Raw genomic sequence first — 21,945 nt, 5'->3', positions numbered from 1 at the left:
AGGCATGCCGAACTTGGGCATCTTGAACTTGCTGTCCTTGGTCTTGGCGGCCTCCTTCTCCGGGGCTTTTGCTTCCCCTTCCAGGCTGAGGGTCGCCTCGGGTGCCCGGACGTCAACGCTGGCCTTGGGAAGGGTAACGTCCACGGAGGGCATGCTGATGTCCACCTTGGGTGCCTTCAGGTTTATTTTTGATTGTTCTTCACCCTTTTTTATTTCAATATCTCCTGTTGACCTCAATATTTCTCCAGTAGTTTTTTGAGAGGTATTTTCTTCCTTGGATGGTTTTATAGTTATTTTTTTTGGACTTGGCAACTGGACCTTTGTCTGTTCTTTGATGTCATTTTCTTTTATTTTTCCTTTTGATATCTCAGTTTTCACTTTAACACTTGGAATGGTAATTTCTCCTGCTGATCCACATATCTCTCCTTCTGCTCCTTCTTTTAGTGTTGGCATTTTTCCTTCCATTTCACTTATCTGTACTTCAGTTTTCCCTGTTTCATCCTTGGTATAAGACCAGGCAAATGTAGGAAATTTTAACTTTGGGAGTCGGAATTTGCTTTCTTTTCCATCTATATCTTTCTCCCCTGTCTTCATTTCAATTTCTAACTTTAAGGTTTTGTCACTTGTGGGCATGCTATCTTCTTCTATCCATTCCTTTTCTACAGTATCTTCTGATTCACCTGTGCTTTCTTGTCTTGCTATTTTCATGTCAGTTTTAGGTGTTTTGGTCAGTTTGAATGATGGCATTTGTATTTTCCAAGAAGATACTTCTGGTTCTGCATCAGGTATGTGTGTTTTCACATCTAAATTCCTGCCATCCTCTGAAGTCGCATCTATTGTTTTTTCTGGTTTTGAATGTGGAACATCACTTCCCACTTTGGTGGTTTCAGTCTCTGTCTCTTTTTTCTTGGGCACTGAAATCCCGGATTTTGTTTTCTGAATCGTTAGTATCTTTCTGTCTTCTTCTGCTTGTTTTTCTCCTGCTTCCACTGTGTCGGATGTGGTTAATTCTGCTTTTGCAGTTCCTATTTCTAGGCCTTTTACCTGTGTAGATCCTTTAGCTGTGTGACTCATCAAGTCTATGTTAATTTCACTTTCTCCTTCTTTTTTAACTGGTGTTCCTTTCTGTTTCTTTTTTCGGGATTTTGATGATGCTTGTGATGTTTTTTCAGTTGGACTTGCTTTCAGATCAGGTGTTTCTAAACTGGGCTTTGGTATCTCTGTTGTTATGTCTGGTACCTCAGGTAAACTGAATTTTGATGTTGATTCCTTGTCTTTTTCTTTTTTAATGCTTATTTCAACTTCAGGGCATTGTTTTACTTGAGATGGGATGCCATTTTTCATATCTTTTAAGTCTTTTGTTAAAGTTTCCTGTACCTCCCCTATTTTCATTTTGTAAGCAGGAGATGTGGTATATTCCACAGTCAGGATTTCAGGATTTTCCAGGCTAATATCTTCTTCATGTATTTTTTCTCTTTCAGAGATCAGTGTAGTTTTTATTTCTTTTTTTTGTTTCTCTTGTAGGTCTGTTTTGGACCTGTGCATTCTGAATCCAATGCTAGGGAACTTCAGCTTCCTTTGGCTTCCTTTTTTTTCTTTGGTATGGACTTCTTGTGGAAATTGAGACTCTGTGTCTGTGCTTGTAGGAGAAATATCCTGTACAGCAGGCTCATATGCATCTGATGTACTATGAGATCTTCTGTGCCTCAATATCTTTTTATTTTTGATTGACTGGAATTTTGGCCATGATAATCTGTCTTTTTTAGGTCTCTTGCTTCTTCCTACTCTTTGGCTTGCAATTAATGTTTCCCTGTCTTCTTCTGAAATGGTTTTTCCCGAAACATGAAGCGTTTCTTCAGGAATGCTCTCACTGAGTTCTTTCTCCTGAAAGAACAAATAGTAGTCAGAAGATTAGAAGTAACCTAAATATAGGTGTAAGAGAAAATAAAAGACATACTGTAAAATATGTAGAAAAAAGTTCTTTTTATTAATAGTATCTACTTCTTATATAAAAAAATAATGAAAATTATATATATATGTATATATGTATATAGTGTCAGGAAGAAATGACACAAAACAAGTGGATTCTATGGTTGTAATATATTGATTTCTGAAGGTTTACATTCTTTGCAAAACACTGCACTAAATTGAGGTTTCTCTATATATTTCTCTATATATCTGTACAAATATATATAATATATATTATTTATATAGATGTATATGAAGAAAAAATAATTTTTAAGGTGATGGAAACCTATGAACAGATCATGTCTATCAAGATATCAGTGATTAAACACATATTTTTAAGAAAAAAAAATCTTATGGATGACCTTTGGAGAAAAATGTTTACTGATATTTTACATTTTTGAAAATATTGCATATAATTATTACAGAGATTACTTGAGTCTGTTCTATCAGTCGACAATAAAGAACAAAAAAAGACTGACTCACTAAAGAATACTTTTGTACCCTAACACAAAATTGTGTATTCATATAAAATCTGTGGTCTCACTCAGGATTTAAAAAGCTGTAAATGCTGTGTGGGATTTTTTTTTTTTTTTCTGGTCATGAATAGTCATACTAATAAGTTTAAACACACACCTCAGTCTTAAGAAGACACAAGTGTGTTTTCTGATCTATTTCCACGTTGCTACACTATGTTATCCAAACTTTGTAAACTAATCAAAAGCTACCTGGCTTATTCTTTCCTTCTTGTATTGAGCCGTAGAATGTTCCAGCTCTTCTTTCACAGCAATTTTTCTTTTGAGGCTGAACTGGACTCTGTACGGTTCGGAATACTGGAGAATCTTGAGTGCATCTTCATATTTGATGTTATCAAAAAATATTGTAGCACTTAGAAGCTGATCACCTGCAAGTGGAATCATGGATCATTTTAATTACTTTGTGTATTCTTACAGTTTTTCAAATTCTGTTGAAACAATGACCAAAAACAAATAATTATCACATCCTTTTATTTAAAATATAAAATTATGTTCAGGTAACAGAATCATGGAATAGGTAAGGCTGGAAAGGACCTCTGGATATCATCTAGTCCAACTGCCCTGCTGAGTGAAGGGTCAGCCACAGGCAGTTGCTCAGGTCTGTGTGCAGTCAGGTTTTGAAGATTTCTAAGGATGGTGACGCCACTATCTCTCTGAAAAATCCGTTCCAATATCTGACCACCTTGACAGTAACAAAGTTTTTTCTTACATTTTCCAGTATTTAGACTTTGGACTTTTGTTCTTGTTTAAACCATTATTTATTGCAGTTCTGTGGCATGCTACATTTTGTGAAAGAATCAAAGGAAGGTTCTTCGTGCATGTCATGAGTTGTGCCTTTTTTTTTTTTTATTTTAGTTGCGTATATACCACTTTCTATGTGTCTTTTTCACTGTTCCAGTGATTTTTTTTTTTATCACATACTAAAAAATCACATTTCATTATTGCTCAAGCAAGTGATCTCTGAATTTCTTAATACAGACAGCTTAAGCGCTCACATAAACATAGTTGGTTTGCAATTTACTGTTTTTGTTACCTAAAGAGATGACAGATCAGGTAGGTATCCATGCACACACACAGCTACATATCTCATTATTTAAAGATACAGAATAAAATAAAAAAAACCCAAAAAATCAGACTGTACCTTCTTTAAGACTAAATATTTTTGAAGCAGGAGATTCCTTAAGTACTTTTTTAATAAATATTCCTTCATCTCCTCCACCTTTCACACTAAAACCACTAGCACCAGCTTCCGCTTCTGTTTTCAGGGTTACTTCCATTGTCTCCTAGAGATTGAAAAAGGTGTTAATTTATCATTTCTATTCATTTGTATCAAAGAGTTCTACATTACTCTACAATAAAAAGTTGAGTCTCATGAGCTATATTTTCAATAGCTCAGGAAAGGCTATCTAAAATGGAGATAACCCACTCGCGTTCAGTGTGGATTCAATTCTATTCTAAATCAGAATTAAGCACGTGTTAGGGTTATGCTGGATGAAGGCCACAGGGAAAACATGCTATAATTTTAAAATGTGAAACACGTGGAATCTTTTAGAGTTGAAAGATTTTCTGTTAAGATGTCAAACACTTGAATTAAAGTCAGTGGGCCAAAAAAGACAGACTACGAGCTAATGCTCTACTGTATTCAAACTAGAGAAGGATAAAGGAAGAATGCTAAAAAGAATTATGGAAGGACCCTGAATAGGACAAGTAGGTGCTTATGCCTGTGCCACAACTAGGCAGTTTGTGAAGTTCCTGGTCAAACCAAGTCTACAGCGATTCTTCACCCATTTGTCCTTCCTTCTGTCCATCCTTCATGTCTGTGTGTAATAATAAACTTTATTTTGCAAGGCTCATGCCTACAAGTGCTTTTAGACTGACCTGTGGATGACTCTGTTTTGATTTGTCTGTAGAATGTTTTTTGTTTTCTTCTTGAAGCTGAAAAATAATTTTCAATTATTTAGTGTTCGAAGTCATGCTGTTGTCAGGTACAACAAAAGTCAGTTAAAAGTCCTGGTTTAGACTAAGAACTGAGGCTGACTTTAATGGCAACAGAGCAAAATTGAGATCTGTAAGTGCAATGTACAACACAAATGATTTAAATATGCTATTCCCAGTAGTAAATTAGATGCCAAGGCCTCCCTTCATTGTACCAAAATTCACATTATTTAATTCATTTGAATGCCAGAGATCAAATGTCTTAAGATATGGGGAGCTTTTCTGTGTCTTAATGTAGCACATTGCCCATGCTTTTATTTTTGTAAATGTGCTTTTTGTTTTTTACTTATTCAACTTCAGTATGAATTTCAAACTGCCTACTTATCTTAACATGGTTGTACTAATTAAATCCCTAACAGTGAATAACCAAGAGGTACAGGTAATTTTGAAACACTTATTTGCTAGATGCAAGTCACTTATATATTCTAACAGGAAAAACACTGTGATTTCTTTACATGTTCTGTCCCATGTCCTTTAAGGAATGAAGTAAAATTTTTTTTTTTCCAAGAAAAAAGAACATGGCCAGCAAATCCAGTACAAAATAAAATCATCAATGAACATGGACCAGCTTTTGGTGGGGACAGGAAGACAATATGGCTGCAACAACATCCCACTATATGACATATGAGTCTCTACAAATTGTAGGAGTTAAAGTCTCTTGAATCAACTTGGTAAAGCCATGCCTGCATGAAAAACTCAGTGTCTTGCCTTTAAATATTCTTCTTCTGTGGGATACTCATAAACTGGAGAGGATCCCTGTGGCCTTGGACGAATGTCTTCTACTGCCACTTCATTAACCTGTGGAACAGAAATGAGTGGTGGTAAAGAAACATCAACCAATTAACAGTGACTCATTTTCTTAGGAGAGTTTCTCTAGTTACTCATAGTATCATTCTGAGTATAAATCTTTCATTAGTATGCTGGATGAAAAATAACCAATAACTCTTTTCTTAGGTCAAAACCAAATAAAATTCTCATGTTAAAGCACTCAAAAACACAATGGACAGAGACCTGAGAGACAAAAACAGCAGTACACTGATTCTGGTTTTCTTTATGTATTGTTTGCATCTACAGATGGAACAGACTCAAAATACTAACAGATCAATAAATAATAATTGAAAAAGGCAAAAAAAGAATCCCTCCCCTGCTTTATTTGCATCCTGTGGCTTCAAGCTTTATTGCCCTGTATAACCAAGCAAACCATGGAAAAGTCCCAGCAGGAATTTCTGCTGACAAGCACTTGGCATGCTTCCTTCTGGAGTCAGACAACAGGGAACCTAAACCATCTAAATCTTTAAAGAAAAATTACTGTAGTTAACAGCCATGTAATAGTTTCCTAAGTCTTGGTAGTGAACTTATGCTGGTGAATCACAGCAAAGAGCAGAAGCCTTTTTACTGAAGTAAGTTTCTCACTTTTGAGTTGGCAGGACAATCCCAAGCGGGGATTTTTAATGGGGAGGAAAATCACCAGTAAGATCCAGCTATAAACAAAATATTTAAGATCTCATTTTGCCAAACTCTTGTTACAGAAAAACTTTAAAAGACTCACAGAATCTTCATCCTCTGCATCTGCATCAGCATCAGCATCTCCGGGGGGCTCAGCTGGTCTCAGCTGTCGTCCAGAACCTGAAAGCAGCACACAGGTTGTTGGTGTCTGCAGGATCCCCAAAGGGCACAGAGCAGTCACCTTGAAAGCTGAAAACCTCTGGAGCAGCATGCCAGGGGACATGCATGGGCCAGCAGTGGAAAGGCCTGCTTTCATTTAGATTCCCAGCATCACAGAAGGATTTGGGTTGGAAGAAATCGTCAGGATCACCTAGTTCCAACCCCCTGCCGTGAGCAGGGACACCTTCTACTACACCAGGTTGTTCAAAGCCCCATCCAACCTGGCCTTGAACAGCTTCTCTGGGCAACCTGTGCCGGTGCCTCACCACTTTCCTTACCTTAGATCTTGTCAGGTCAATCTTTCCAAAGATACCAGGCATATTCACATCCAGGTAAGGAATGAAACATGGGAAGGAAGGCTTTTGTGAAGGAAAAAATCCCCAGATTGGAGAACATGTACAATTGTAAGTTTGCCGTATTTTTGTATTATTATTACCAAGGGGGGCTTGAGCTGTGTACTGGGCAGAATTTGAAGGGCTTTGGCAGCAGGGTGGCTGTGGGGTGGTCTCTGTGGGAGGAGGTCACAGACCACCCTGTGCCACATGCAGTGTTTGCAGATAGCTCCACTTTGCTGAAGTGATTGGAGGAGTTTCTGTCACTTCTGTGAAAATGTGCGTAAGAAAGAGTGGTAAACACCAAGAAAAAGAGACAACATAAATAGAGGAGGAGGGAGAAAGAGAAGACTACACCAGAGCATATTGAAACTCTTCCTTGCTTCTGACAAAGGGCTTAAAAAACTGGAGAGTAAACATCATGAAGCTTTCATAGTCATAAAGACTGCTTTCTTGGTTTTTAGAAGTACTGAGGGCAGAGAGATATGAGATGAAGGAGATGGGCTCTCTGAAAGTATGATTCTGTTGAAATGCTTTAAATTGGGCACCAAAAAATGAAAACAGCATGAATGAAAACATGGTTTTCAGAGAGCCAGTAGAGGACAGTGTGGCTGAACTACACGTTTCCTGATGCACCAGCTATTCTAACACATGCACAAATCCTTGTCCTGATAACTATGTCTTTCCTGTCTCAACACTGTTTTGCCAGGCCAGCAGGCTGTCTAGCTCCCTCACACCCAGTTCTGCAATTCTCAGGCATTCACATGGTGTGACTCTTGGGGATGGTCCTGTGCAGGCCTCAGAGTTGGACTCGATGATCCTTGTGGGTCTCTTCCAACTCAACATATCCTGTGATTCTGTTTGATTTATACGTAGTTTTGGCTCTCCTGAACAGATCCTCTGGCTTAAAATTATGATCAAACACTACAGGAGACAATCACAAGAAGAACTGTGCAACTCATTAATTGTCTCCTTTAAATGGAGAATCCTTGGGCTGTAACACAACATTTCTGGATGTGGTTATTACATGCTGTGTGTGCAGACAAGCTGGCATGACTTAGGCATGTATGCCATGGCTCTGACTTACACACATGGTCAAGCTCTTGTAAAATTTTGGCTGTGATTTTACTAGTCATTCTTCACAGTTTTCTGATCTCCTACATTTACTTTTTCCTTGACTTTTTTTGAGGATGAACTTATTTATTACAGGCAGAGTTATGGAATAGTCATGGGCTGTGATCAATGATGGACCACTTTGTTAAGGGGAGTAGAAATATTGTGCTTCCAGTGGGAATATCCCATAACCGTCTGTGGGTCAAGTCTCAAACTTGACAGAAGTTATCCTCATTAGCCATATGCACAGTATCTTAATCAGTTCTCCTGTGGTATCTTAGTTCCAGAGAACTAGAATCAACCCAGAACACAACAGGGCTGCTAGATCATGCCTCCTTTAGCCTTCACAGGACTAGTCCTGACACGTACGATGGACAGTTCTAGAAAATTCCAGAAAGTGGTCTTAATGCAGACTCTAACTCAGTTTAAAAACCTTCTTAAAATTTGGCATTTTTTTTTTTTTTTCAAAAGCTCTAGAATCTGTAATCTTCAGAAGCTCAAGAAAATTGGAAAATGAGCATAACCTTGTTAAAAATTTAGATATGGACTTATGAACCTGATTTTAGGCATTTCTGCTTGAAAATTTTGGAATCCATTCAAGGAGCACTTCACCACATGAATTTTAATAAGCATCATATGAGGAGAAGAGTTGCAGGATTGACGCTTGATTGTTTAATTTGCTTAGTGCTTCTAAAGATTCAGGTGCCAACAATGAATTTTATGGCTCTTACTAAAATTCCAAGAAATAGTAAGGACTTAGTCTTGTGGCATTGCCATATTTTTCACTTGGGATAATCCCACCCACAAGCCCTGCAGTCCAGTAGAATGACTTAACAGAAAATTGCTTGGATCGCTGGAGTGTTTGCTCTTCGGTGCAGCACTTCAGTGCTAACAACAGCATTGATCCCTGGTGGCTGCCAATAATTTTGCTACTGGAAAAGAAACAGGAAAGACTTAGCTGTGAGGCTTCTTAGGCTGGTTCACTGCTGTTTCTCTAGTCTTACTCTGGTGTAACTTCAGTGACAGTTCTGTTGTCTGGAACTCGAGCAATGCCAGAACAGGGTGCTCTGATCTCAGGACAAGAATGGTCCTGTACACTCTGTACTGTTGATTTTACACCATCCAGTGGGGCATACCCTTTGAGACTGCGATTCTGCAGCTATCCTACAAGTTCTAGCTGAGTTGAAGCTTCTAAAACTAAGTCATTCTTAGAACGATTAGGTGACCAACACCTTTAAAATCTTCCTGTCATAAAATCCAAGAGAATTAGATCACTTTGTGCAGTGAGACCTGAACACTTATTTTCCACCATGATGCCATTTTAAACCAACAAATAACACTGTCAGTTCTTGTTCAGTGTGGATATAGAAAGATAGACCTTGCCAGGATGATGTCTCATCTGGGACTGCACCAGGAGAGGAGTTTCACCAGCCATGGATCAAGAAAAGCAGTGGTGTATGAGGCACAAAGGGGCCTTCATGTGCTTAGCCAAGTATTGGCGGGAGATTGTTCTCCTTGTCCTTGTTGGAGGGGCTACAGATCAAGGTTTGCAAAAATGTCCCTAGAAAAATCCCCTCCTGTTAAGAGGAAAATCTGTCAACATAAAAGCCCTCTTTCACCCACTCATGATGGGTAGAACGGGACAGAGTACTCCTCTGAAAGCCTTTAATAAACCATTACCTCTCCTAAATGATGATAGTAGGGCCCTTTCCTACAAAATGGAGCAACAGATTACTGTCCCCAGGATAACAGAGATGTGGTTGAGATTGCAGGGAGGGACGTCAGCTACATGGATGACTTTTCCTCCCAAAGCTTCACACCAAGGCCTTTCCAGACATCCTGATTTCCCCAAACTCTGCCTAAACTGCCCATCTACAGTTGTTAACCCATGCCATAAAAGACCTGTTGTGTCCTTGATTCCTACTGCAGACTAGAATTTGGTTCTGATTTTTCTCCTGATTCAGAATACTTAAAAAACCAAATCTATAAAAGAGGGGAATTACAGTACCTTTTCAGCAAAGCCTTCTTTCTGAGTATAAAAGTCTGTGCCAATAAACTATGATTTATATGCATGTCATTCTCATGCCCCAAATAGTAGCGATGCCAACATTTTATAGATTTTAACTTTTTTATGATCCCTGGACAATCAATGCTTTGTTCAAAAGGTTTTCATAAACAAGATGGAATTTACATCAGTGACTACTTCTAATAACCACTGAACTGACTTCAGAACAAGGGAATTTTTTGAAAGTAAGCAGTAGGAGTTATATAGGCTGGATCGTTTTCATATCATATGACTGAAATTTGTATTTGCTGTTCAAAATGCAATTTTTAAAAAATATTTTATCTTTAGCCTAGCAACCCAGATGGACTGTTCTGGGTAAAACCACAAAGAAAAAAATAAAAACAGGTTATTTTTTCAGTATTCACATTCAGAGGGTAACAGTCTCCAAAACCACATTTGAGACAATATAATAAATTTCAAGTAGGACAGTGTCATTGAATTCAAATCAACTGCACTTTAATGTATTGTATAAAGAGAAACGTAGCTTTACTTGGAACACTGGCATTTAAAATCACTGTAATCTGTATACTTAAAAAAAACCCAGCAAATGAGAATACTAGAGATGTTAATAAGAGAAACAAAAACGTTCTTTGCTGATCATCCCAGTTTCTTTGTTTACAAACTATATCTCTTTCTCTGCAATTCTTAGATTTGGGTTTCTGCTTTTTAAGATTTTATACCAAGGTTATGTTTGCATATGAATAGTGAATTGAAGTAACCTGCTCTTATCTTTATTACTTTTCCTTGCATCAACTTCAACTTTACTTCAACAAACAGTTTCTCTTAACAGATAGAAATCTGATCCATGATAAATATCTGTCCACAGGTGAAAAGTTTTATGCTTTCCTCACTCATTTATCGTTACTTAAACTCACAACCTGTGCCTTTTCTTTATCAGGATTTTGGTGTATGTTAGTTACCATTTCTAAGCTATGACAAGAAACTAAAAGTCCTGTTTGTGCAGTACTATGAAAATTAATAGCTGTGAGTCCATAGCACGAGAAGACTTGTGCCTTGGCATGTGGGCAAGGCTGGGACATCTTTAGATCAGGTCTTTTCTGACAGTGCAAAGTACTCCAGGCACCTAACATGATTTGTATTATTAACAAGGAGAAGGAGGAGTGAGTAATTGCAAGACAAACAACAGCAGTAATAATTTAATGTCATTGTCACTGTTGGCACTGTGTTTGACCCACTAAAGAATTCGTACATGTAGGTCAGCAGTTTTCACGGGGCTCCCTCGTGTGCTTATGTCTTGTTGTAAACAAAGATGTGCATGGCTGCTGTCATGGACAGTTTCAGCTGGCTCCTGTATCAGACCTCTCTTCCCGCAACCATCTCTCCCTGTACCAGCAAGTCTGTCTGTCCCTCTGCCCTCAGGCACCCTGTCATGGGTCTGCTATTTCTCATGCATGAATGGCTAGTAACTGCTAATTGCTTCAGAATTTCTTCTGGTTTTAAAATTGCATCCCTTTCTCAAGAGGGGTGGTGTGTCTGATTTTTTTCCCCCACAGCTTGTTCTCCTCCTCTTGCAGGTATCGGAATTATTGGGATTCCTTTTCCTCCCTCAGAGCTCTCACAGTCGCCTGAGCAGTGCTGCTGTGAAGTCCCGCAGCCCATTCTGATTCACTTCTTATATTTGAAATAAGGAATACTTAGAATAGTTAGAATATTTAAAATTGTGGGTCCCAGTTCAGGAAAGTACTTGATAACAGGAACACTATGCACATGCCTGGCATTCATCTTGGCCTCTCAAGAGCACTTTTTCAGATAGGTAAGTTCACCTGACTTTCAAGCAAGCAATGATGGAGGAAAATGATCCTGCAAGCATCAGTTGCAAAGATAAGAATCTGAAAGTGTCTGCAAATAAACCTTGTTACGCATGTACTGTGTTCCTAGAGGAAGCTGCCATGAGGTTTAAAGCACAGTTTATGGCACAGGCTTTTGCACAGTCTGTGTAGGCTTGACCATGAGCTCCAGCAGGCTCATGGCATTCCCAGTAAGCAGCTCCAACTGTGCTGGGGAAAACTATCAGGAAAAAAAAATCAAGACATCCATCTTCTACTGAGCTTTCCTAGTGCATTCCAGAGACCTGGATTCATTCCATTGTCCTGCAAGATCCCACGGACTGAGTTACAACAACTGCTGGGCAGGGCTCCGGGGCATGGCAGGACCGCAGCGGGAATGCCGCGGCTGTCACTCTATCTGGGCAGGATACATGGCAAGGGGGAGATGCGGGCGCAATGTCACGGAGGAGGCTGCCTCTCCCAGCCCTCCATCGCAGGAATGTCATGTTACTTCACTTGAACCACTGCCAGGGAGACAGCGGGGGCACCCAGTAGCTCCACCTAGAAGAACCAGCTTGTCAGCTCTGAAATGAACGACTGACACAGTGGAAAAAGCAACCGTTCCGCCTCAGAAAAGGTGATAAAGTGAGGATCAGCACCTCCCCTTTAGTGTTTCCCCTCTGCCCTGTGCTGGGAGTGGAACCCTCCCCACCAAACCCTGAAACTTCTGTGGGATGAAGACAAAGGGCTAGTCTGTGGAATGAAGATAAAGATTTTGCTGCTGAAGGGGTTTAACAGGCCTTATTATCAGCGGGATGCTATCAGAACCAGCTGGGCCGGTGTTTAAGCTATACTCCTGCCTTTGTTTTGCACTGGTTTGGTAATGCCCCTTGGCTGCACTCTGTCCCCGGGCTGCATACTTGTGCCGTGATGAATGTAGCTCAGCCTTCAGAGCTGAAAGCAGAGGCTTGTGGCACAGTTGTGCTGAAGGAGCAGCTACTCCCAAATAACCAACGTGTGAATAGTTTCCTTCCATTCAAGGCATGAACAAGATGTTTTGATTCAATGCCTTGGTATGTTAAGCTGCCCTTGTTGGCTGTTAGAGTACTTCATTAAAAGCCTTCAAATCATTTCATCTCAAAACCTTTTGAAAAAAGAATATATATGTAAGTTACAATCATGAGCCTCCTTGCCCAGCCAGAGGCTTGTCCATGAAGTTAGCGCCTGCTTTTATCAAAAGGAACAGTACTCTGCTCTGCCAAGTACATCCAAGTAGAGGAATGACTCGGGAATTAAGGTTCCCTACAGACCATACTGAACTCTGTAGGATTTTATAGAGCATTTTCTACAGGTTGACTAATATCAGGAAAGATGTGGAAGAGCACTGGCAACTAAGAACAGATATAAACACTACCATAAAAAGAGAAACTAACAGCCCCCAGATGAAAAGAAGAGTGAATGGCTTTCCTGTGAGTGTGTGTTTATTGATAAGCTCTGCCCACAGATTTAAAACTATTAAAAGAATTCCTGCTCACACTTCACAATAGGAGCAAAACCTTCAGGAAGACTGATCAGAAAGGACCTCTTGATTCTTACACTGGTCCACCTTTCCTCTGATGGCAAAGATAAACTTAATAGAATACATAGGACAGTTCAGAGCATGAGAATAAATCACTCTGGTGGAGCTCTGCACAGACTTTCTCAGAATGAGTCATATTTAAACCTGAAAAGCATAAGGGATTTTTTTTTCTTCAATTGTCAAATTGAAATTTCCCAGATCCTGGGTTAATGACTTTCATCTAGCTATCACCATTTATTGGTTACTTGGCTATATAGGAAGTGTAGTTTGGCCAGATCCACATAATTCTTCTGGTACAAGAATAAGATATTTACAAAAGTATTTCATTAGTCTGATATTTCACCTCTAACTAAAACAGAATAACGTTTCATAGAGTTTGAAAATAAGCTCTTAACCAAAGTTTCTTGCAAGAACATGAATAGAGTGATGTCCAAAAGCAACAGCAAAAGCAGTCAGCAGTAGTTGATACCTGAATTTGTCTCTCCCAGTCTATCTCTTGCTAGATGAAAGCTACAACTGGCAGAGTGAAAAGGTCAGCTAGAGAAAATGCTCATGGCACCCAGCAAACAACCAGAGGTTCAGTGCTGTTTCTCCTGTGCCATGGTTTTGTCTCAGAAGCTCAAGTTTTCTATCACCTCCGTAGTTTGTCTGATTGCCTGGAGGGTAGGTGTAACATCCTACCCTGTGTCTCTGTGTTTGCTTGTTTTAGGCAGGAATTTTCCTCTCTCTCAGGTTTTACGTGACAGAATGGGTTTCCAATCTGTGTTTTACTTCCTGCATGAATTCCTACAGTGTTCCCTTGCATAATTTTTGTGATAATGGAGTAAATTATCACATGGAGTGAATTATCACCTTCTCTGATAATTATCAATTCTGATTTTTCCAGGATTGCAGGGCTTCTATTCTCAAAAAGTTGGTATGAGAAGGGAATCACTTTTTAGCAATTTTTTTATGTATGCTCTAATTCCTGGACTGAACCAAAATTGCTTACCACCCTTTTGGATGGGGCAAAAGCAAGTTAGCAATTCATAGCCAAATAAAGAAATAAAGACTTGTCTAATTCACTGGAATCCTCAACAATTTTCTCTCCTGGGACTCTCAACAGTTTGTCTCTTGGGATATACTGATTTTACTTGTAATTGAGTCTCTATCACGCTGTAAATAGTTGCATGGATACCCAGCTAGAATTTCCTGGGGTGTCACTGTCCATCTGGATGGTCTGGGTTTTAAGAAGGGTTTCAGGGACATGTTGCAAATGAAGAGCTCTCGCTTGCCAGCTTCAGAAACCCTAGTGGGAACTACTCTGCAGCTATTTGGTTATCCAATATATTGATTAGGCACGCTGCAGTTTTCTTCCCGCAGAAGGAAACTCCGTCATCTATACAACAAACTAGACTTGGAAAGCGAAGCACAGTTGCCTTCCTCTCAGAGTGAGGAGTTGATTCCCGCTGTCCTCCCTGTTAGATAGCTGTGAATTCAGCTCTTACCATGACTTGCCTAGAAGTGGAGGCAGGTGGGTGCCTATTGCAGATAAGGCCCATAAAGCTCAGACAAATTAACTTTTCCACATTCCTTCTCCTCGCTGATTCACCCCTCCAAGAATCCAGGCTTCTCCCAGAGCAGATTGCCTGTTCTACTGCCAAAGCACAGCCCTGCTCAGATTTATAAATGAATCAAATGAATACATTTATGGAAAACTATCGTTCTGCCTGTGTAGGCTTGATTGGCAGCCCTTGAGACTCAATTCCTCAGTCAGTATTTCTTCAGAAGTAGTGGCTGTAACCCCAAGCTGTCTCTTAAGGTAACCCAGTACTGACCAGGAGAGGTAGCAAGGGAAGCTGACCACTCTTTGTCCTCTCTCTGACACATTAAAGGAAGATGCTAATTCTCAGTGGTTTTGGTAGAAAGCACGTTTGTTCCCTAAGAATAGGTCTCATGAGAAGAATAAGAATAGAGGATCTACTAACATTATGCAAAAAGCCCAAAGCGACTGATGCAGGCTTTATATAAATGGCACTTACCACTCCAAATTAGAAACAGACATTTTAGCCCAAACTGCTGAAAAACGCTCTTCAAAACCACTGCTTAAAAAATATCCTCACCAGAATCAATGCTCAGTAAAAATTTTTGTATTTCATTATCATGACAAGGCTTCGTGAACGAAGACTTGGGATTTTGTATTTAGAGATAAATATAAACATATACATACATACACATATATAGAAAAAGTTCATATAATGATCCTTATGGTCTTAAGATCTAGGAAGACTTCTATTTCTCTTTACTCCACTGATAAAATTCAGTGCACAATTAGGTGCCCAGATACAGTAATATTAATGGAGTGATGTTACTTTGGCCATCTCTTTGGTATGCTGGGCATAGCCCCTCTCAAAACAGGAATGCAGTAAAAAAAAAAAAGTGTAGTTTTTCCACAACCTTTTATGGGGGCTTTTATATAAATATCTGCCCTTGGAAACAGGTTTTCAGTTTGAGAGTAAATTCCCTGTGCAACTTGTTTGGATGTAAATCACCACATGGAAAAAATATCTTTTAAGCTTTTAAATTCCTTAATGTATATGTAATACAAGAGATACGGGATAAAGGTGACAGAAAATTATTATGGGAAAATATTTTACATCAAAGATAAAGTTAACAGTTCCCTCGCTTTGTTAAGATAAAAATCTTTTCTGTCAATAAACAGTGGTGGTAGCAAAACAGCATTTGGCACAGCTCATTTTCCTTGGTTTTGTGTAGTAGGAGATTCTCTCCAAAACTAGAGAGAATTTCTGGACTGTGGGTTTACAGAAGCATAAAAGCTCATTTACAAATAAACTGAGTCAGATAAATAAATAAATTAGTATAGCTCTGTCCACATCAGTGTAATTCAAACCTGAATAAATGGATTATAAACTTGGTTTTCAGTCATAAAAAGGTCAGATTTCAAAAGAATTGAATAGGTCACCTACCAAATTCTTTTTAAAAATGTTGTCTCTTGATTTTGGTCCACTGGGTTGTACCTCTTTTTTGAACATCTTTCCCTAACACATGTATACCTTGCCCCAACATTTTCTAAACATGTCTTTTGATAATTGTCTTCTTCTACAAATAAAATCTGTGAACCTAATCTTTACTTTTTGAAATTAAAAATAATTATGTAGGACTGAAAAGCACTGGAATTTTAAGTGCATATTAAGTTATAGAAGGAAAAATTGATGATGACGACAAACTGTCAGTGCATTATATTTTGCAAAAAAAATAATTAATCTTTGCATGTGGTTTTTAAATAATTAAGTACTGATTTTCTATTTCTGTGCCTTCTAGCACCTAAAAATAACGAACCAGCATGCTTGCCTAATAGATTAGAGAAAAACACAGTTTAGTTAAAGAAATAGATTTCAATTTCGTGTTTCACACAGAGTAGTATAAACAACAGGGAGAAACCATTTGTTCAAAGACTCATTACTGCAGTTCTGGATGTCTTTTTGGTTAAAGACTAGAATAGCAAGAAAGTAACTACACTGTGGTTCATCCATGTAGTAACTGGTGAATGAATTGAGATGGGTGGAGTTGTTTGAAAGCACTAAGAGAAATATTTCTTGGATTTGATTATCAACCCTAAATCTGATTCCAAAGATTCAGAGCCTCTCTGTATTACAAAAATATCTTATGGAAATGACTGTTTCTTTATCATAATGGTCTGTTCACGCTCAGGTTTAAGTATTTTTTGACTCTTAAAAAAAAGCACTCATTCTTTTTAAAGGCACATGGTAAGGTTTTTCTCAATGAATAGCTCTGCTGGGTTCAGACTAATATATAAAGGAGAGTAAATTACATTTTGCTATTCAGCTGAATCAAGGGTTCCACTGAAATAAAACAGCCTTGTACCAATACAAAGCCAGTATAAGCAAAATGAAGACTCCGGGGACTTCAGTTACAGTCTTTGAAGAAGCCTCCAGAGAGAAGAGTCAGATCCACCTATTTGCGGCAGATCTGAGAGTCATTTAAACCTGTGCATTTAAATCCAGTGGCTTGTCTCCACTTTGAAGAATAGCAGTGACCACCTTGATCTGAGGAACTCTGAAGAGTCTGAGTGCAAGAGGAAAGAATGGGAGGCACCTGGAGACATCCTTAAGTCCATCTGTAGGGTTTGCTGCACATCCTTGCAAAGAGTATTTTTAAACCAGTGGCGTTCTACTACTTAGCTCTTTTGCACCCTGCCTGATCCAATGGCCCCAGTGAGGACTCTGCTCTCTGTGGGCTGCAGTTCACTGTGTGCAGCAGAGAGACTACTGCTTTCTCCTAAAGAAGGTGGAAGAGGAGACTGAGAGGAGACCTCATTGCAGTTACAACTTCCTCGTGAGGGAAAGAGGGACAGACACTGATCTCTTCTTTGTGGTGACAAGTGACAGGACCCGAGGGAACAGCCTGAATTTGTGTCAGGGGAGGTTTAGGTTGGATATTAGAAAAATGTTCTTCACCCAGAGGGTGGCTGGGCACTTGGAACAGGCTGCCAAGGGTCACAGCACCAGGCCTGCCTGAGTTTGAGAAGAATTTGGACGGTACTCTTGGACACATGGGGGGACATACTCTCAGGGATGGTCCTATGCAGGGCTAAGGGTTGGACTCCTGTGGGTCCCTTCCAACTCAGCATATTCCTTGCACTCTGCACAACTTAACGCACACTGTGCACAGATTGTAGTCAATAAAGTCAGAAAAGGAGAACAATTGCTACCGTGAAATTATCCTGTCTAAAACAGAAACGTCTTACTGTGACATTTTTAAATACTGCAGTCCAAAAGCCCTCCATGGACTGAGATTTCAATAACATTTTGGCGGTGACTGAAATATTTGCTTTATATAGTGGTGTTGGGGCCAGTTTTGACAGAATTCTGCAACTACACTGAGAGCAGAATTTGTTTGTTCGCTGCAACTACTTTGAACACTACTTAATCACAGTTTGAACACTTGTGGAGAAGGTCTGTCCCCATTTGACCAAAAGAGAATAAAGGAAACAGAAAAGTGCTCTGCTGATCTTAGAAGACAAACAGCCAGAACTCTCCTTTTTTCAGAGAAATCAAGTGCAGGGTTTGGTGCAATGGGCACAGATGTGACAAGAGCAAAGATAACCAACACATAGACCAGAGTAAGTTATAAAATCATAGAATCATGGAGTGTTTTGGAGGAGACCTTAAAGATCATCTCATTCCAAGCCCCCTGCCATGGACAGGGACACTTTCCACTAGACCAAGTTGCTCAAAGCCTCCTGAAGTCCTGCTTCAGGAGCTGCTAACTGAAAAACATGTCCTTTTGCACTTTTCCAACAGGTAAATCTACCATGGAAAAATTATTTCAAAAGGTTTTGAAAAGACACCTGGGCCAGGGTCTCATGTGTGTAGGACCCAGATCAACAACACTGAGCAAAGCACAGTGAACAGGGTCAGGGCTAAAATGCAGGATCTCCTGGGGCATGTTCTCCTGTTATGAGTTTGATTTGGGAAAAGAGCTCTTTGTTTTTAAACACAGCTTGGCCAATGCTTGGTGCTAGGTCTGGTTCTTGATACCTGGACTTCAAAGGCCCATTCTCAGAGGGCTTCAGCACACATGTGCGAAGTAACATGTTACTGCAGGTTTATCCCCTGCAGCTGGAACCACTGGCCCAGTTAACAACTTCTGGATTGGCTGGTACAAGGAGGCTCTGATGGTTTTGTTACTCGTATCACTTGGGTAGGTGTGGGTATTAAATCTCTGTTACTCTGCACACCTCTGCAGAAGGGAGGTAAGGAACACTTCACAGCTCCATGTTCGAAGAGGGGGATCTGAAAATCTGTCTGAATAATTTCTAGGGAAGTTTAAGCTCTCCTTGCAGAGCAGTGCCAGCTCAGGAATACTGGAAAACACATTTTTCATGCATATGTTTTTTATTAAATGCAGCTGTCAAAACAGAGCAGGGCTCATGTTCCTGAAAAGGTGCAGGGAAAAGAAGACAAATGGTTGGAATAAAGCAGGAATGTGCCTACTCTGCCTAGGCAAAAAAATCACCAGTTCTGTAGAGCCTTCAGGGCAACCTTTAAAATAGCTGGCTCAGGGACTAGTAGCTCTCTAGCTGTGGGATTTCAGTGAACGCTGTACAAACCCAACCAACTCCCCAGGGAAGCCAGTGCTTACTACACAAGCCACTCCTCCTGTCCCCAGACGGGCTGGATTGACACTGGCTCTGCACAAGTGGCACCTTCCCAGTGCTGCGTAGGCACAACCAGAGGGAGACTATCTCTACCCAAGCCTTGCTCTCCCTGCCATGCTGCAGATAACGTGTTCCAAGTGTGCTGGCAGCAAACTTAAACCATCTACCGCAATCTGATAATACCTGCCTCTAATCATTTTGCTGCAGTAGAATTACAGGGGTGAAAACAGCAAAGGCAAAGCAAGATTTTATTTTTTGATTATAATCTTCCTCTTATTTCATAGACATCGATTCAGACTTTGTTCTCTGACCTAAATTTGTGTTCTGAAGGTGTTCAGCTGAATTAACAGCAGTGCAGTAGCAGAATCTGGCTGTCGTCTTCAGATGACATCAGTTGTCTTCAGACAACATCAGTTAACAGACTTGCTTGTTTCTCTGTAACACATTATTTGGGTTTTCTATTAAGTTCCTATTCAACAAGGATAATAGTCTAAATATGATGCAGTTGTGTGGCAACAGTGTACCAGATAAATTAAGCTCACTCTGGGTAATATCACAAAAAAATATGTGTTTATAGCTTCATGCCAGTTTCTGACTAATGCTTTTGTTTGTTGCTATAGCAAACCACACACGAATCTGATAGCCAAAAGTGTGTTTATGACTAACCTTAGCTCTCTGGGGATTTAAAATAGGGAATAAAAAAAATCCCAAAACCACAACACACAATGTGAGGAGAACATGATAGGAAACACCTTTTTTGGCATGAGTTACTATGAACATTAAAAGAGGAGAACATCATGAGTGGAAAACATTAGCAAATGGGAACTGTGGGAATAACCACCTTTAACCCACGGTGATTCAAATAGAGCTTTTACTTCACAACACAAAGTTGCCTGTGCAGGACAACAGAATGTTGCAGGAAGTCCTGGTTGCATGTTAAGGGATGGATTTAAGCCTCTGAACTCTGGAGAAGCTTTGTATCACACTTTAAAACGTTCAGACCACTTCACTTGAGATCATTTTTACACTCTGCCTTGACACCTAGGACATTGGTATTCACTTAATTAATTTCTATTACCATTTATACCTTGGTAGTTTCCAAGGGCCTGTCCCAAGACTGACACCTCATTATGCTGTACAAATACACAATGGAGAACAATGCTGCCCCAAAGGGCTTTCTGTCAAACTAACAGAGAGAGCCAAAGGGAGAGGAGGACGGACAGAGAGGGAAGCAGAGAGGCAATGCAACGGCATTACCCACCAAATCAGAGCTTGAACCCAGGTGTCTTGCACCCCAGGTCAATTGACTGTTTCAGGTTGCCAAATATGTTCCTGTTGGAAGAAGAATACATTTATGTTCCCTGCAGAGGAGAGAAAATCAATACAACTAAACTACGACAGGTTACAACAAAGCTACATTTTGCCAGGTAAAATTTATACTAGTGTTGCCCTATTATTCTTAATAACTTCTTTCCTTCATAGGTTAAAAAAACAAAGGGGAATATTGCTGTAGAGTCTATAGATCAGATCAATTACTATTAATGCTTCCTTATTAATTGCTCTGGCTCTAGACTGTATATTGCATATTTATTCACAGATTTGTACTGTGCATAAAGGCACATGATTATCACAACCCATGGCAAGTTCTTTCATCATCTATACTGACACTTCACAGTCTTGAGATCATGTACAGCTTTGTGGAGAGGCAGGTCTGCCCAAGCTCTTGTGTTCCAGGTATTTCCAGGAGGGTTCATGAAAGACACCTTGACCCATCAGTAGGATAGTCAGGACACTGCCATAAATGGAAGCTTGCAAAAACCAGTAGGACTCAGATGATATCTGCTGGTCATTTAGTGCCACAGGATCAAATGCTGAAGTATTGAGATTTCTTTCTGTGCTTACTCAAGCAAGACATCCATTGGCCTCAATGAAGCTGATACATGGCATGTTACATCATATTAATCTTGTAATTCAGACTGTGATATGGGCTGAGATCAGCTTTGATTCCATCTTGTAAAATCCAGCAGAGCACACATCACTGCTCACAGGAATCATGCCTGCATCCTTGTAAGAGTAAATACTTTTACAAAAGAATGCAAGCATTTTGTAGATTAGCCATGAACTCTATTGATGTATACAGCAAGTAGCATTAAGACATCACTGTTGTATTAAGCGAGAAACAAAGGCAAATAAGAGATAGGCAAAAGTTTTCCAGCTATAGCCTAAATATCACTGCTGGACAATGGAGCCATTGCTGGTGACATGGAGAAGGCCATATATGACTCTCTCTTTGCTTTCACATGCTTCTTCAGTTCTTCACATTTGGCAGAAAACATATAATACAGAAAAGAAAGAAAGGAAGCTGCCAGGCTTCTTTCCTTTGCGCTGAGATCCTGAAAACAGCTTTGGGTACTGGAAGCACAATACAGAGACCATTTCAAAACATCTACCTCACTCCCTGTGATTTATCCCAAAAGCAATTGCCTCTTCCCTGGGATTGCTATAGCAAATGAAATAAGAGATCATAGATAGAGGTTGCCAACCCAACTCCAGGTCCAAATGACTTTCCGATCAGTAGTAACAGAAGGCACTGGTTACTTATATTTATGGATCTGTGTTTAAGCAGGTGTGATGCTACTTAATTAACATCTTTCTCTTTGGGCTCTCAAAAGGCACAGCTACCCCTCACACCTCTCTGGGGTATCTCTCACCCAGACAGCACTGCCT

General features: G+C 39.7%; 1 protein-coding gene across 1 annotated transcript in view; it reads right to left on the bottom strand.

Moving 5' to 3' along the window:
- LOC113944712 (protein AHNAK2-like) overlaps positions 1-21,945 on the bottom strand; it is a 62,304-nt gene that overhangs the window by 6,589 nt on the left and 33,770 nt on the right. Inside the window, 6 exon segments of the mRNA XM_027638159.1 lie at positions 2-1,884; positions 2,694-2,869; positions 3,643-3,784; positions 4,380-4,436; positions 5,205-5,294; positions 6,046-6,122. Of these exon segments, the coding sequence (XP_027493960.1) occupies positions 2-1,884; positions 2,694-2,869; positions 3,643-3,784; positions 4,380-4,436; positions 5,205-5,294; positions 6,046-6,122 (2,425 nt within the window).

The sequence above is a fragment of the Corapipo altera genome, unplaced genomic scaffold, assembly GCF_003945725.1.
Source record: "Corapipo altera isolate COAL_440 unplaced genomic scaffold, ASM394572v1 23, whole genome shotgun sequence".
NCBI classification, from domain to species: Eukaryota; Metazoa; Chordata; class Aves; order Passeriformes; family Pipridae; genus Corapipo; species Corapipo altera.
The sequence above is the reverse complement of the archived record's forward strand: the minus strand, read 5'-3'. Positions and strand labels throughout refer to the sequence as shown.